The sequence below is a fragment of the Astyanax mexicanus genome, chromosome 14 (assembly GCF_023375975.1).
Source record: "Astyanax mexicanus isolate ESR-SI-001 chromosome 14, AstMex3_surface, whole genome shotgun sequence".
NCBI classification, from domain to species: domain Eukaryota; kingdom Metazoa; phylum Chordata; class Actinopteri; order Characiformes; family Acestrorhamphidae; genus Astyanax; species Astyanax mexicanus.
In genome coordinates this window covers 23,959,982-23,976,493 of record NC_064421.1, presented here as the reverse complement: position 1 = coordinate 23,976,493, position 16,512 = coordinate 23,959,982, and the positions used below count along the sequence as shown (strand labels likewise).

The 16,512-nt window shown below is 36.8% G+C and overlaps 1 protein-coding gene across 1 annotated transcript in view; it reads left to right on the top strand.

Moving 5' to 3' along the window:
* Positions 1 to 16,512, top strand: part of plekhh1 (pleckstrin homology domain containing, family H (with MyTH4 domain) member 1) — a 59,549-nt gene that overhangs the window by 37,881 nt on the left and 5,156 nt on the right. Inside the window, exons 12-26 of the mRNA XM_022672923.2 lie at positions 1,268 to 1,404; positions 1,542 to 1,652; positions 2,972 to 3,058; positions 3,520 to 3,678; positions 5,987 to 6,067; positions 6,644 to 6,823; positions 7,566 to 7,677; positions 7,863 to 7,975; positions 12,368 to 12,544; positions 12,632 to 12,729; positions 13,284 to 13,461; positions 14,105 to 14,260; positions 14,430 to 14,527; positions 14,957 to 15,098; positions 15,185 to 15,333. Of these exons, the coding sequence (XP_022528644.2) occupies positions 1,268 to 1,404; positions 1,542 to 1,652; positions 2,972 to 3,058; positions 3,520 to 3,678; positions 5,987 to 6,067; positions 6,644 to 6,823; positions 7,566 to 7,677; positions 7,863 to 7,975; positions 12,368 to 12,544; positions 12,632 to 12,729; positions 13,284 to 13,461; positions 14,105 to 14,260; positions 14,430 to 14,527; positions 14,957 to 15,098; positions 15,185 to 15,333 (1,978 nt within the window). The remainder of the gene's footprint in view (positions 1 to 1,267; positions 1,405 to 1,541; positions 1,653 to 2,971; positions 3,059 to 3,519; positions 3,679 to 5,986; positions 6,068 to 6,643; positions 6,824 to 7,565; positions 7,678 to 7,862; positions 7,976 to 12,367; positions 12,545 to 12,631; positions 12,730 to 13,283; positions 13,462 to 14,104; positions 14,261 to 14,429; positions 14,528 to 14,956; positions 15,099 to 15,184; positions 15,334 to 16,512) is intronic.

Here is a 16,512-nt window from a genome sequence, read left to right as displayed (position 1 = left end):
ATGGCAGGGAACACATGACAGGTAAACAGAGGGGCAGGAGCACTAGGGAACAAATGAGGGAGAAACATAACACAGACATGGGCTAAGGTGTAACAATTATTATATTAGTGGCATACAACAGTCACAAAATTACAATATTATTTATCACAATTATTTCTTTAAATTATATAGTGAGGGAAAGTAATTATTGTGACAGACCAAGGCATTACAGTAGACAGCACAGTGGGTAGTAATGATCATTACCGGTGGCATCTGGCTAGGATTGTCCATGCAAAGGGTCAAACTACTCACAGAAATCACATTCAATGCAGGAGATTCCACACACACATATCCCACAGTCCACTGCAATGTTCTTTAGCTTCCATGAGACACACCTGTTCCATGACTTTTAGCATGTCATTGTATAAATCCTGTGCCCTTTATCTTTAAATGACCAATAATCTCTGTACTGTACAGGTCACTTTATGTCAGTAATTCAGTTCAAAATGTGAAACTCATATATTATATAGATGTATTACACACAGAGTGATCTATTTTAAGCATTTATTTCTTTTATTGTTGATGATTTTGGCTTACAGCCTATGAAAACCCAAAAATCAGTGTCTCAGAAAATTTGAATATTATATAAGACCAATTGGTACTTTTGGCAGTGTGGGCAGTTTGTTAAGCTGGAAAATGAATTCCGCATCTCCAAAAAAGCTGACAACAGAGGGAAGCATGAAGTGCTGTAAGATTTTGTGGGAAAACACTGCACTGACTTTAGATTTGATATATAACACAGTGGACCAACACCAGCAGATGACATGTCTCTCCAAACCATCACTGATAGAGGACACTTTACACTAGACCTCAAACAGCTTGTACTGTGTGCCTCTCCACTCTTCCTCCAGACTCTGCTCCCTTGATTTTCAAATGAAATGTGAAATTTACTGATGATCAGTGATGGAGATGGAGATGCAGATTTTATTTTGCAGCAGGATTTAGCAAACTGCCCACTCTGCCAAAAGTATCAATTGGTCTTATATAATATTCAAATTTTCTGATACACTGATTTTTGGGTTTTCATTGGCTGTAAGCCATAATCATCAATAATAAAATAAATAAACACTTAAAATAAATCACTCTGGGTGTAATACAGCTATATAATATATGAGTTTCACATTTATAACTGAATTACTGACATAAAGTAACTTTTCAAAGATATTCTTATTTTTTGAGATGGCCCTGTATATGGTTAACATTTCTCACTTTCTATTCTCTTCTGTAGGAGTGTCCATGTCCTCTATCAGTTCAGAGAGTGATTATGCCATCCCTCCAGATGCCTACTCACTGGACAGTGACTACTCTGAGCCTGAGCAGAAAGTGCAGCGTACTTCATCGTACTCCTGCGAGAGCGTGGGGCCTGTACGTCCCCTGATAATATGATCTTCTCACTGTTTTACTCTTTATTCTGCTTGTTCTAGTTTTGACCGCATCGATTTATAGATCAGTAGAAAAAATGATGTCTGAAACCACTGACATGTTTGTATGTGTTTCTTTAGGAGACTCTGGAGAAGTCAGGCTACCTGCTGAAGATGGGCAGCCAGGTGAAGGCATGGAAGCGACGCTGGTTCATCCTGAGGAATGGAGAGATCCTGTATTATAAATCTCCAGTGAGTACATCGCTCTACAGCCCTGTGCCAACTTCTGAAATAGCAGCAGGCTTTGTTTCAAGCCCTGGCCTGTTTCTGGTGTGTAGTGTCTGGCAGGAAAGTGGTAAACAGATGAACCAATATTCTAGGGAAGTGGAGCGAAGCAGTATGCTTGGAAGAGCAGAAGAAGGTGGATGGACAGATATAATACACTGTAACAGTGGTCCTTAACCTGTGGAAAGGGGGATTAAAATCAATTTTAGGTACATGGATTTGGTACAATAGCAGTATCGACAAAAAGCAGAGTTTTTGTAGAGTAAAGATGGGCAGAGGATCTCCAGCTTGTAACAAATGTGTGAGAAAATTATTTAAAAAATGTAAAAAAAACAACAATCTTGAATAAGATTGGAAAGGATTTGCATATTTCTTCTTCTACTGTGCATAATATCATTAAACCATTCAAGAGCAGAATGGTTCACTTCTTCATTCAAGGCCTAAGTTGAAGGCCCATGATTTCTAATCACTCAAGAACCTCACATCAAGAACAATTATTCTACTATAGCTGATAGAACCACATGGCTTTGTCAAGCACTACAATACAAAGTTATATTCACAAAACACAAGCCTTATGTCCTCTGGGCTCAGAAGCATCTGGTATGGTCATCACACATTGGAAACATTTATTGTGGACAGACAAATTAGTATTGCATATCTTTTTTTTTGGAAAAAATATAATGCCATGTGCTCCATACAAAAGATGAAAAGGAAAATCCAGACTGTTATCAGTATGTAAGAGAAATTCCACTGTGTTGATCCTACATTGATTGTTTAATTTTACGTTTTAAAATCCACTGTTGAACGTTTTAATGTTTAATAAAAATGCAAAATATAAAAATCACAATTAATCATAGCAAACTTTTAATCGTTTGACAGTCCTATGCTGTATTATATAGTTGCAGTAGATATCGGGGGCCTACAACCCATACTTCTGCACGATATGCATGTATGTGAAGGAGGTTGATTTTTTTTATTTATTTATTTTTTTGCTTCTCTTGTTTAACAGATGACGATAACTTGATCAATTGCTTAATTGGTCCGAACGTCTGAACTATGTAAAACATGTGTTTTAAGTTTTCTATCCAGACAATGGTTCAGTTTATCCAGAGTGCCACAACCTCTTTTGGTTATGCTATGATGGTCATGTAGAACTTTAACATGCTCCTCACAAACAAAAAAAAGTGCACCTAAAGTGGTTTATATTGGTTTGTAAGAGTGCAGGTAGGATTATGAAAACTTCTGCAGTGCTAATGATGTCCTCTTTGGTCTCTGTGCTCTGTCAGAGTGACGTGATCCGGAAGCCTCAGGGCCATATTGAGCTGAACTCTTCCTGTCGTATAGCCCGTGGAGAGGGGGCTCAGACATTCCAGGTGAGAAACACATCCTGACCTCACTCACACTGTTGCTAAATGAAATCAAATGCTCAGAAGAAGCAATGAATGAGCAGGTGATTTAAAACTTTGGTTCATACAGTGTTTGTATACACACATTTCATTTTGCTTTGTGAAACCTGTCAGGCAGATCTGTCAACCTTAATTTTACCATCAAAGCACGCTGTAGGCAGTCTGTCTGCTTGATGTCTTCGTTTTAGTTTGATCAGTGTTTTTTTTTTTTCGTCAGACAAGATGATGTCTGGCCTTTAGGTGTTTATTGTTTTAGGCGTATTGGATTACCAGAGTTTATATGGTAGCAATTATGTTTAATACCCATCAGTTATTATGCTCTAATTATCTAATCTTTCTGCAGTTTGGAAATACCCCCTTTCTATTTATTCATTATTATTGTGTTTAATTGCTTTTTTGTGTGTGTGTGGCTTTTGTGTGTGTGTTAGTTAATCACAGAGAAGAAGACGTTCTACCTGACTGCAGACTCCCCCAACATCCTGGAGGAGTGGATCCGAGTTCTCCAGAACATTCTTAAAGTCCAGGCCAGCGGGCCAATCTTGGTGGAGATTCAAGCCAAGCCCACAGTACGCGGCTGGCTGACTAAGGTCAGGGTTCACACACTTCACACACTGTGCAGTCTGAGGGCACCAATATGAATAGCTTAGGTGAGGTGTGGAGTTTCCAAAAGGCTCTGTACCTCCAGCTCACAAACACAGCACTCTCTGGTCACCCACCATCAAACGCTTGAAAGCTTTATTTTGGTGCAGCCGAGAACAGCTGTTTGAAGCATCTGCTCTGGTAAGATTAGACTGTAATGTTCGTGGCTGTTATTAAACAGGATTTGTCAGTTTGCTGGTATTTGCTTGTCTCCGGAGTAGGAGGTGGTCTGATTAGGAGAGGGCTGTGTGGGTGTGGGTGTATGTGTATAAGGGGGGGCTGTTGATGAGGTAAGAGGCTCTGAGGTAGATTCCTGGGTGAGTAGCACACGTTCAGACAGAACTGAGGTCAGCATGCCTGGAATTTTGCTTAGGTGGAGAACCTTTTCTCCAGCAAAGCTGTGCCTGGGCTGTGTGTGTGGGAGGAAGTCTGTTTTTGTACAATTCTGCTACAGAGCTAAAGAGATGCAGAGCTGATCTACAGTGTCAGGATAAACAAACAAACAAACAAACAGTCAGAAGTGTTGATTTACAACGCTATTTGAAAGGAGCAATTGATGATTAAACATTTAGCCAGATATTTTGAGCTACACATGCAGAAGTAGTGTGTAACACAAGCCAGATGTCTCGGAATGGAGTTGTAGAGGTTCCTAATGGTGTCTTGCTATAAACCATGCATTCCACCCACAGTTTCATTGGTCATCTACACCAAAACAAAAAGGGGACTTATCAGTGAAGATAACCAGCAGCTTTTTTCTCGATGGAGATGATTAACAAATCCGTCTAGACATCTAGAAGGCCTGGTGTCATGGTGTGGGGTGCAGTTTTGTATGATGCCAGATCTTCTTTGGTCTTCACTACAGGCATTGTGACAACCCATCAACCCATGGTTACATTAATAAGGTCCTGCAAGCAGTAGCCCTAAATGTTCTGAACACACATGCCGGTGTGATATTTCAACAGGGGAACGCTGATACAAATGCTGCTGCCGTCTCAAGAGCTTGCCTTAAAGACACAGATTCTTTGCTATGGTCGGCTGCATTGCCAGACCTATCCCTGACTGAAAATGTAAGGGATGCTGTTGACAAAATCTACAGAAACAGTCAAGCTGTATGGAATAAATTTATAAACAGGACACCATTAGGAACCTCTACAACTACATGCAAAGATGGCTGGCATGTCACGTTACATATGCGTTTCGTACTAGGGCTGCAACGACTAGTCGATATAATTGACAGTGGCGATTATTTAAATTTGTCGACTACAAATTTCATTGTCGATTAATCTTTAATTTGTAACGTTACACAAAGTGCTGGGGACAGAATCGCAGTGGGAGATGGGTAAATGGCTCATTCGCACAGGTTACGCTCAACTTAGTCCTTGTTCTTAGTGTCTCAAAAGAGAAAACAGATTTAATCACGAATTACCAGTATTTTCCATGTTTAAACAACATCTGAATTTCATGTTCAGCTGTTTCTATAATTTTTAGAGATGGAGGACATGGCAGTGATTAATCGATTAATCAAAAAAAAAAATCATCAGATTAGTCGACTACCAAAATAATAATTACTTGCAGCCCTAGTATGTACTACATCTGTATGTGTAGCTCAATAAATATTGTCCATTTAATTTCCTTCCAAATTCAGAACTGCAATCTGACACTTCCTTGTGGATACAACTGTTTTTGATAATAAGTGTAATTTAACCTGATTTGTCAGTTAGTTAATGTTATTGTATTACAATTTTATTCAAAGTTGTTCTAATTATCTCTTTTTGAGATTTGGAAAAATGCACATATCTGCCATAACATTCATACCACAACACAATACATGTTTCAGTGATGTGTAAAGCTGCTGGAGTTTTCCACATCATTTGGAAAATCGTGTTACAGTAAACATTTACAGTTTATGAACAGCAGTGGTGTGTGTGTGTGTGTGTGTGTGTGTGTGTGTGTGTGTGCGAGGATGCATGTGTTAATACATGACCTCACCACATCAGAAGAGTGTGGCTGATGCATCTCCAGCAGCTGAGTGACAGCTCAGACTGTAATGCATGGCCTCTTCCCGTCTGGGTTCTTTCATGTGCTCTGTGAGAATCGTAATTTGGCTGTAATTTGTGTGTACATCTGTGTGCAGCTGGTGACACTGACACATTTGTGAAGCAGCTCTTCCTCACTTCTATATGATGTCTTTTCATGTTTTTCTGATGCTTCTGCCTCTCTGGCCACCTCATTGTTTTTCTGCTTCCTAATCTGTAGGTCAGACATGGTCATTCCAAGCTTGTGTGGTGCACTTTAACTGGGAAGGTTTTCTACTACTACCGCAACCAGGATGACAAGGTGAGTTAATACTAATCTGAATATATTGTGGAGGTTTTTGCTTCTCCCTGAGGTAATTTTCTCTTTTATGGGGGTCCTCTGTGGTTTTATTCCCGCCCAGAACATCCATGTATGTGTTTTTCTTAGACGTCCTCTAAGAAAATGACAGGATGAATTATCTACTGTTTTTTTTAGTCACGTCCGGACGCACACCTTGAGTTTCGTTACTCCACGGTTAATAAAACAGCTATTTGTTCGCTGCCATGCCCCATAATTACACTTCGGGCACGCGTTTCTCCGGAGATCTACGTAAACACAACACCGATTGGAAATGGACGAGCTACTGAACGCGATGTCATGTAACCGAGAAAGCCAAAAAAACTCACTGGTCCTCCTGTTTTTTCAATTGCAGTCTGGATGCAAGAGTTTTATCACTGAGTAGAAGTATGAAATATTTTTCACAGACGTCCCCCTGAGAAAATATTCCCGTCTGGATAGGGCTTATGTGTCCATGTAAAAATATTGTGTCATGGTATTGTTTGTGTTGTGTGATTTGTAATGAGTGTTTATGTGATGTGATGTGTGTGTGGAAATCAGTTCCCTCTAGGTCAGATCCGTGTGCGAGAGGCACGAGTGGAGGAGGTGGACAGGTCATGTGACTCCGATGAAGACTATGAGGCAGGTGGGCGCGGCTTCCTCTCTTCTCACTGTACACTGGTGGTTCATCCCAAGGAGCAAAGCCCCACCTACCTGCTTATTGGCACCAAGCAAGAAAAGGTACTGAAAACACACTGAAAACATGAATGAGCTCAAAATTTTGTTCATAATACAGCTAATAGAAAATATAGCAGGGATATAGAGTCATTTAAAATGTTGATAAAACATAAACATACTTACACTAACACTAACATTTTCAAGGACATGCAACAAAACAAAAAAGAACCATAAATTGCTATAATATTTAATTGTAAAGGGAGTAGTTTTGTGATTTAAAGCTAATTTAACATTTGTAATCTATATATACATATATATACATTTTATTTGATTTGGTTTATTTGGTTTTAGGGACGTTTAAAAACCTGATTTGAGGTCAGTTGTCAGAGACTTGTGGGGCATATGAGTCTGTGCTGGTTGGCTTTAGTTTGAAAATTGTCCAGCAGTCAGAGTCAAGTGTTGGAAAGACATTTAACAAAAGAGAGAAACAGACTCATATTTTGTACATAAGTACATAAGTATTTTAATGCTGTAATGTAGTTTAGTGCTGTAATGTACCCAAAATATTTTCCCTACTGCTGGTGAATGCAAAAGGAAGCCAGACAGCTAATGTAACCAGCAGTATCTAGTAACAAGGCAATAAAAGACGATCGGGCTAACTGCAAAATACCCCAAAGCAGCTGTACTTTATTCACAAGCTGACCCTACCTTTGAGATGTGTCATCAGACGGGGCTTTTCCAAGATTGCTTTATATACAGTATGTAGGGGAGGTGCTTAAACTCTCCATCTGCGTCTTTCTCACAGGACACCTGGCTGTACCATCTGACTGTGGCAGCAGGAAGTTGTCCCAGCCTGAAAGTGGGCACAGAGTATGAGCAGCTGATTGGCAAGCTGCTGGATGTAGACGGAGACTCAGGTGATTGTTTCTGAAGTTTCTGAAGAGCTACAGTGTTACACTGGGCACTACTACCTGCATATAAGCAGGATTAATTAATATGCTGTAAAATTTCACTTTGAATAAAAGCTGACAGTTTAAATAGCACCATACATCTATGTTCCCATGGCATTTGTGTGTGTAAACATGTTCGTGTGTGTTTATAGACTCTCCACTGTGGAAACATGAGGTTCTGTGCTACAGTAGGGACGGACTGCAATCCCCACTGACCACTCTGCCCTCAGAAGCCCTTCAAACAGAGGCACTCAAACTCTTTAAGGTTTGTGTATTTTCTCTCTTTTTCTCTCTCTCTTTTCTGTTTGTCTGTTTTGTCACACTGATTACAACATTATTCTGTGATGAATGATTAATCATGATTAATCGATTAATTAAGTTAAACTGCTCATACTTCCTTGTATTTTTGGGAGAGAGACTAGCAAAAAATTTTAAAATCGCATTAAAAACTGGCTACAGTATTATTTTTTATATTTTCTTATAATATCTCCGTATTAATCTGCCAAGTAAAGGGAGAGCATTAGCCTTAAACACAAAAAAGCTCAGACACAGCACAGCTCTAAGGTCAAACTGTCAAACAACCTCTTAGCTTTTACTCTTTAAATACGACTTAAGCAGAAACGACACGGATAGATTCAGATAGGTCAAATGGTACCACTTTAAAATAAGACTACCTTTATAAAGGGTTTATAAATGGTTTACAATTAGTTTATTAATGACTACTAATTAGGTTGTAAATGCCTTAAAAATCATTAATAATCAGTTATAACTCATACGTAGAAAGGGCAACAACGACCTGTTGTTTGACAAATAGTGAACCCACAGCCATCTATATTGTTGCCCTTTCTAATTATGTGTTATAACTGATTATTAATGATTTTTAAGGCATTTACAACCTAATTAGTAATCATTAATAAAGTAATTGTAAACCATTTATAAACTCTTCATAAAGGTAGTCTTATTTTAAAGTGGTACCGGTCAGATAGAAGAGGAAACATGGCTTAGGCTTCACAGGAGCAGCAACAGTGTGTGTGTGATTGTGGTGTGTTTGAGTTAGAGAGAGATAAGTTTAGTGAGAGTTATGCTTGTCACAATAATTACATTATCGATTTATCGTACAATAAATAACCATTACCTTCATTATATTTGATAATTGTGATATCTTTATGTCTATTGAGTTTATTCATATGTTTGTTGACATATACAGTTCTGGAAAAAAAATAAGAGACCACTTAAAATTATACATTTCTTTGATTTTACCAAATTGAAAACCCCTGGAATATAATCAAGAGGAAGATGGATGATCACAAGCCATCAAACCAAGCTGAACTGCTTGAATTTTTGCACCAGGAGTGGCATAAAGTTATCCAAAAGCAGTGTGTAAGACTGGTGGAGGAAAACATGTCAAGATGCATGAAAACCAGGGTTATTATATTGATATATACAAATATTGATTTCTGAACTCTTAAAACTTTATGAATATGAGCTTGTTTTCTTTGCATTATTTGTGGTCTGAAAGCTCTGCATCTTTTTTGTTATTTTAACCATTCCTCTTTTTTTGGAAATAAATGATCTAAATGACAATATTTTTATTGGGAATTTGGGTGAAATGTTGTCCGTAGTTTATAGAATAAAATAACAATGTTCATTTTACCTAAAAATATACTTATAAATAGCAAAATCAGAAACTGATTCAGAAACTGAAGTGGTCTCTTATTTTTTTCCAGAGCTACGTAACAGTAAACAGTATTTTAGCCAGTCATGCAATGGGCGAAGAAAAGGGTATATATATATTTCCCAAACCATGATTAATTACAATTTTGTTGTCTTTAAAAGGATATGAATGCTTTGCTATGCTATTATATTATCATTATGTCAGCGGCATTTAGGAGGCTTACAATGACAATAATATTGTTTTATCACAATAATCTCCTTCAACAATATATCGTCCACAAATTCTGATTTTGTGACAGGCCCAGTGAGAGTTAATTATGAGATTTAATCCATATTTCAGCAGAACTTAACAGTAGAGAGGCTGTGTTACCATTGCTACATAAAACCTCTCATACATCATCAGGCTCTGCAAAAAGAGTGAATTACAGTAGAAAGTTGTGGCAAATTTATTATTAAAATTATTAATTAACATTAAAATGAATTATAACACTAAAGTTAACAGATTAATCACGTGTTGACTTGTTAATGCTGACAGAAGCAATTTGTTTGTGTCAACGTGAAAACTAGAAAAGAATGACGAGATTTAAATCAGTTCTCTGGTTTCAGAAATCACCTGATAGATGTAGATGAGACCTTCCACACACAATCACTCTTTTCTCTCGCTATGACATCTTATCCTGTTTCTCACTGTCCTTTTTCTCTGTTCCCTTTCTTTGCTTTTACGACTTCTGTTTCTCGCTGTCCCTCATTCATATAAATGCTCTATTCTTTCAGTGTCCTCTTTTCTCTCTTCCTCGCCTCTCCAATTTAGCATCAGCTCACTCTTTATCTCTTCCACTCCTTTAACCTTATTTTTTTTTATCTTCTCTCTTCTCTCCCTCAGTCCCCCTCTGGAGGGCTGATAGTGCATTCCAGTGTGTTCTCAGAGTAACTGTGTCTTTTATCCAGCACAGTTGGATCAAAGGCAGAGCTGTGAGGGCCGCCACTCATTAGAGCAGTGAGAGAAGATAATGGATCAGATTAACTCTCCTCTGACCCTCAGCTGAGCTCGCTGTATAGAGCATACGGCTATAGCTCTACAGCAGTATAAGAGGAGGGACCAGTTACCATTTCCTCCACAATTATTATATCTGGACTTAGATTTGACTAAGCTACACAGGTCTGTGTTTATAGTAAACCAGACCTTTATGATGACATTTGATACAATAGTAGAAAGGCTTTCATTGACGGCTAAATCCTAACTTGATTTCATTTGCATTGCAATTTCGACAGTCGCATAAAAAAAGGGAAACTTATGCCATGTACCAGCATCCCAAAATCAAAGCACACTGTACAGCCTAATCGTGCTGAACATGAAGATCCTGCCATCTAGTGGCAAAGCAGAACAGTGCTGATATGATGGAAGATAATGTGAGGTTTCTTTCAAAAAAAGAAAATAACTATGGAAGCCCATTCCCAACCCCTAAAAAAAAATAATCCAGCACATTTTTTTATTATTATTAAGTAAACTGCTTTCTCATTATTTTGAGAAAGTAAGTCATTATTTTGAGATAGCACATCATTATTTTGAAATACTATCTCATTATTTTGAGATAGTATCTCATTATTTTGTGATAGTAAGTCATTAATATGACATTTTTTTCCCCAAAAGCAAACACTTGCTTTTTAATTACCTAGTATCTCAAAATAATGACTTTGTTTACTTAATAATAAGAAAAAATGTGCTGTGATTTTTCTTTTTGTTAACTTTAGATGGCGGGGATGGGCTTACATGAATAACAGATTTCTTTCAAATAAGAAATAATGGTTGAAGTATGCTTGTTTTGTTTGAAAGTCTCATTTGAGTAATTGTAGAATAATTTTATAGCCTTCCAAAGAACTCCTTAGTTTATTAAGTCCTCTGTGATTTTGTTGATGTGTCAGTTTCACACAAAACATAGATGAACACACAAATCCACCAATCATCGTTAAAAGGGAAACATAACAGACACACCTATCCACCAATATATATTAATAGAAATTAAAAAAATTGATATTCACAGTTAAGTCAGATTCTCTTTTACAGTCCGACAGTCAAATTTGGGACACACCCACCCCCCGCACAAGGTGTCATTTGATGTCAAGTTAAAATGCTATTTGGGATAAATTAGTCCATTGTGGTCATTATTTATTAAATTATTAAAACAACGTAATATATTAATAACAAATATGCTAAAATATGGCTTTTAAATACATTAAATGGACAAACTTATTGGAACACCTGTTTATTGATTGTTTCTTTAGGATGGGATTTTTGTACATGTAATGTAACGTGCCTTTTCTGCAATTCAAATATTAAATTATTAAAAGTAAATTATTATTCTGCTGTTTCCTGACATATTTGAATATAAACACACAACAAGTGGTAGTGACATTTGTATTATTATTTTTTTTATTATTGTGCTTCATATTAATTCTATTTCTTTTTGCTGCCTATTTTGTCCTGGTTTTTATACATAGAGAATGCTATCATTAGAAAGAAAGAATTTTAATGTTAAATATTATTAAGAAATCCATAATGTCGTGTTCAAGATATTTTAGTATAGATTTTTTTGGTGATTCTCGAAATTTTTTCTGATTATGCAAGATGAATGCTTGATTATAATTTCAATACGTTTTAATAATATTGAAACTGTATTTCAGTAGTTTTTATGTTCTAACTTCTTGGCTTTAGAACACAGACAGCAAAATGTCTCTCTAAAAAAGTCACTACAGGTCTAGTGTCTCTGACGACTAGCTATGTATGATATGTAGCCCCACTTGTCCCCATATGTTTCTTCGACAAAACAGCACTTTATCTCTTATTTATCTCATTTTCCCCTTCTAAACTGTCTTTTGATCTCAAGTATTCAATTCCAACAGTTTTTCATGTGCTAAAAATATATAAATATTACATTCCACATACTAACAGTAACATGTTATATTATGTGTCTCCTTTTTCTAGTCATTTCAGCTGTTCATAAATGTGCTGGTGGAGGCGCCTTCCATAGACTACCACACGTCTCTGGCCCAGAGTGCATTGCAGGTGTGTCTGACCCACCCCGAGCTGCAGAATGAGATGTACTGCCAGCTGATCAAGCAGACCAACTGCCGCACGCCCAACAACTACTCTCTCACACAGGTCAGATACACACACGTATATGAAATACTGCAACTTCTTTATTGTTTATTCTCCAACTTTTCACTCGCTTCTCTCTGTCTGTGTTAGTGCTGGCAGCTGTTGTCCGTATGTGTGGCCCTCTTCCTGCCCCAGCATCGCTTCCTGTGGTACCTGAGACAGTACCTGCAGAGAAACGCTGATCCCAAGTAAGTAGGAAAGCAAAGTTATACACACACACACTTGCATGCTCAGATAAAAATGCACAAGGCTATGATAAAGATGGTGGTAGGGGTGGGCGATATGGCTCTAAAATAATATCACAATATTTCAGGGTATTTTTGCGATAACGATGGCGATATAGGAAAACTAAAATAATTAATTAATTTCAGGAATATAGTATAATAGTATAACAGAATAATCATAATGTATAAAATAAATAAACAAAATAAATAATAAAGCATAAAATAATATAATGCAGCAAATGATATTGCAGAATATTTAGTGCATGCATATAAACTGCAAACTAAAACAATTATACAATAAATACACCTAAAGCTTCACAGTAAATAATAAGACTACTTTTAAGACAGAACAGCCCTATTATCACAATATGGATTTTTAATATCATGATATTTCTGTGTCGATACGATATATTGTATACGATATAATATTGCCCACTTCTAGATGGTGGGTGGTTGTTTTATTTGCACTTGTTTCATGGCCTGCCACAATTAGTGTGTGTGTGTGTGTGTGTGTACAGGAGTGAGGTAGGGAAGTATGCAGTGTACTGTCAGCGGTCAGTGGAGAGAGCTCTGCAGAATGGAGAGAGAGAGGCCAAGCCGTCTCGTATGGAGATCGTGTCTATTCTGCTGAGGAACCCTTATCATCACTCGCTGCCCTTCAGCATACCCGTTCATTTTATGAACAACACCTACCAGGTATATTCATACAAGCACACATAAAAATAACCATAAAATTGATTAATAGGGGCATTCCACCGAATGAGTGCCATTTGCTTGTTATAACTCTATAACTAAATTAAACTTATTTTTAAAATCATTTTTCAACTCTGAATCTATTAGCACATGTATTTAACTATTCAAAACATGTACTGGTCAGACTCAGACAGCTTTACTAAATTTTTCATAAGGTTTCCAAGCCGAAGATGGTTACAAATTACAAAAACCTTAAACATTATGGATTTATTATTAAAAAATTTGATATTTCATAGTAAAGTTTATAGTTAGAGAGTGGGGACAGGTAACAAAAGCTGATCTAAGTAGTTATTATTTTTTAATTACATTTCTTACTTTATGACACTATGCTTAAGAATAAAATGTAAGTTATTTTGTGTGCACATTTATACATGTCATTTCCTGAGGACAAAAGTGGCAAAGATTCTGTGATGTGGCCTAATACTAATTTTGTAATATTGATGTTGAAGAATGATACCATAATATTGTGTATGTAATAACTGTGTAGATGTAGAGAGGCTTAACTCTGATTATTGCAAATGTTGCAAAAGCCCATAGTTTAAAATCATCAGATTTTAACTCTCTGCTGTCCTTAACTGCACTGTAGGTAGTGGGGTTTGATGGTTCCACCACAGTGGAGGAGTTCGTCAACACGCTGAATCAGAGAGCGGGCATGAGGAAGCCTCAGCTCTCCGGCTTCGCGCTCTTTACTGACGACCCTTCAGGAAAAGACCTGGAGCACTGCCTGCAGCCTGCTGCCAAGGTACCACACTTTCTTATTTTCCTACACCCTGGAATATTGCTGGAATAACCTTGAGCATATTCATAGCTGAGTTTTTAGCCATGACTCACTAATGTTGGAGCACAATATTCCACCTGCCTGTATAATGGAAGATAACACTGTAACTTTTTTTTGTGTGTGTGTGTGTTAGATCTGTGATGTGATCTCAAAGTGGGAACAGGCCTTGAAAGAACTGCAGCCTGGGAAATATGAGGGAACACGCATTGTTCGCTTAACATACAAAAGCAGGTGTGTCAAATTAGATTTTTTAGATTGTTTTTCCTGTTTGCATGTGGTAATATACAGTAAGTCAAGCCCAGGATTCTGATATGTTTATTGTTTTGTGTAAATGTTCATATTGTCACACCCTATGTACATGTAAAAAAAAATATATATATATATATATATATTAATTTAGATGGAATATGCTAAATTTCCAGCTATTTTAAAATATTACAGTTTATATATAAAGTTTATAACTTTTGAAAGTTTCCTTATTTATTTTTAATTTTTTGGGGCTTTTGGATTGTTTTTCAAAGTGAAAAGTAAATGTAGTGCTATAACTTTTACACCATATCACCCACCCCTACCTGTAACTAATTTCACTATTAAAATCACTAGTTAACATTTAAATACAATAGGTTTCAATACAATACATTTGTATCCTGTACCATCTAGGCTGTGGTTCCGAGCACAGGCGAAAGGAGAAACGGAGAGAGAGCGCCTGCTGCTGGCGTATCAAGTGAATGAAGAGGTGCACCAAGGCCACTTTCCTGTTAATAAAGAGCTGGCACTGGAAGTGGCTGCTCTGATGGCCCAGGTGTGTACGAAGTAGAACATATTAAAATGTGTACATTTTAGTGTTCTTCAAGTATAAGAGCTCACAGTGGCATTTCTGTGGTGCAGGTGGAACATGGCGACTTGGACCGAGCTCCTGCATCTCCCAGCGCTTCTCCTGCATCTCCACAGTCTAAAACCCAGCAGATACTGCTGCAGGTTCTGGAACGCTTCTATCCAAAACGCTACAAACAGGACTACAGTGTGGAACAGCTGAGGTACAGCGATAAATGGAAATTATGTCATTAATTACTTACAATTTTAGGCTGAACCTGAATAAAATAACACATTTAGCTGAATGCTGAAACACGTTTTTTTATGTTCAGCCTTGCTCCAACAAAACTACTACACTATCTACAATTAACATTTTTAATATTCCCACAGACATACCAACAACGCACAATACGTTTACCTTAGCAATTACATCTTATTTTTTATTATTTTTCATATTTACTACAGCAGTGTGGTTTTAGTCATATATTTACTTCAGTAGTGCTGTTCTAATCTTAAATTTACTTCAGCCGTGCTGTTCAAGTTGAAGTTTCATGTTTTATTTGTCAAATACAATATCATGCACGATACAAACAGTAGTGAAATGCTTTAATGACTGTCTAATCACACAACACAATACGATATAACATAGATATAAAAAGGGTATATGAAAATCCAATATAAAATATGCTATACATAGATGTCAAAAACATAAAAGTATATAAACAATACAAATATATTAAATCAAAAATAATAACAGTGTGAAATGGAGGGAGTCTAATCTATTTACATGTTTTGCTAGATAGCTACCTCAGCAGTGTTATTTTAGTCGTAAAATTTACCTCGGCAGTGAATTCTAATCATAAAAATGTCTTTGTCCTATCTACAAGTAGGCTGATTTATTGGTATATGTTCAATTACAAATCTATACTAGCCTTTTACTCTCTTATATAATTTTATATATCAAAAATAAACCATACATTATGGTCTGCCCTCTCAAATAGATAAATTAATATTTCAGGTAAACCAATTTTAGCTATGCTGCACAATTGGACAGAAATTTGTCACAGAAAGTTTAAAACGTCAGAAACTGTGTCACTGCATAGATTTACGTGTCAATCAATAGTTTAAAAAAATATTCAGAATATGGGTGTGAGTAAAATGGTTTGTCAGTGTTTTAAGTGATTTGCTCTGGGTTGGATCACTAAATCTTGTTTTGTGGGAACAGTTTATGTTCTGCTACCCATTTGAGACTGTAAATCTCAGTGAAATTCTTTCTGGTTAAATAAAAGCACATACAAATACTGTGTAGTGTGTTGTAATTTGCAACCAACAGTTGAACATGTGAATGCTGTCTATTCATATTCCTGATGAAATAATAATCATAGATCTGTCTGCAGTCAGAA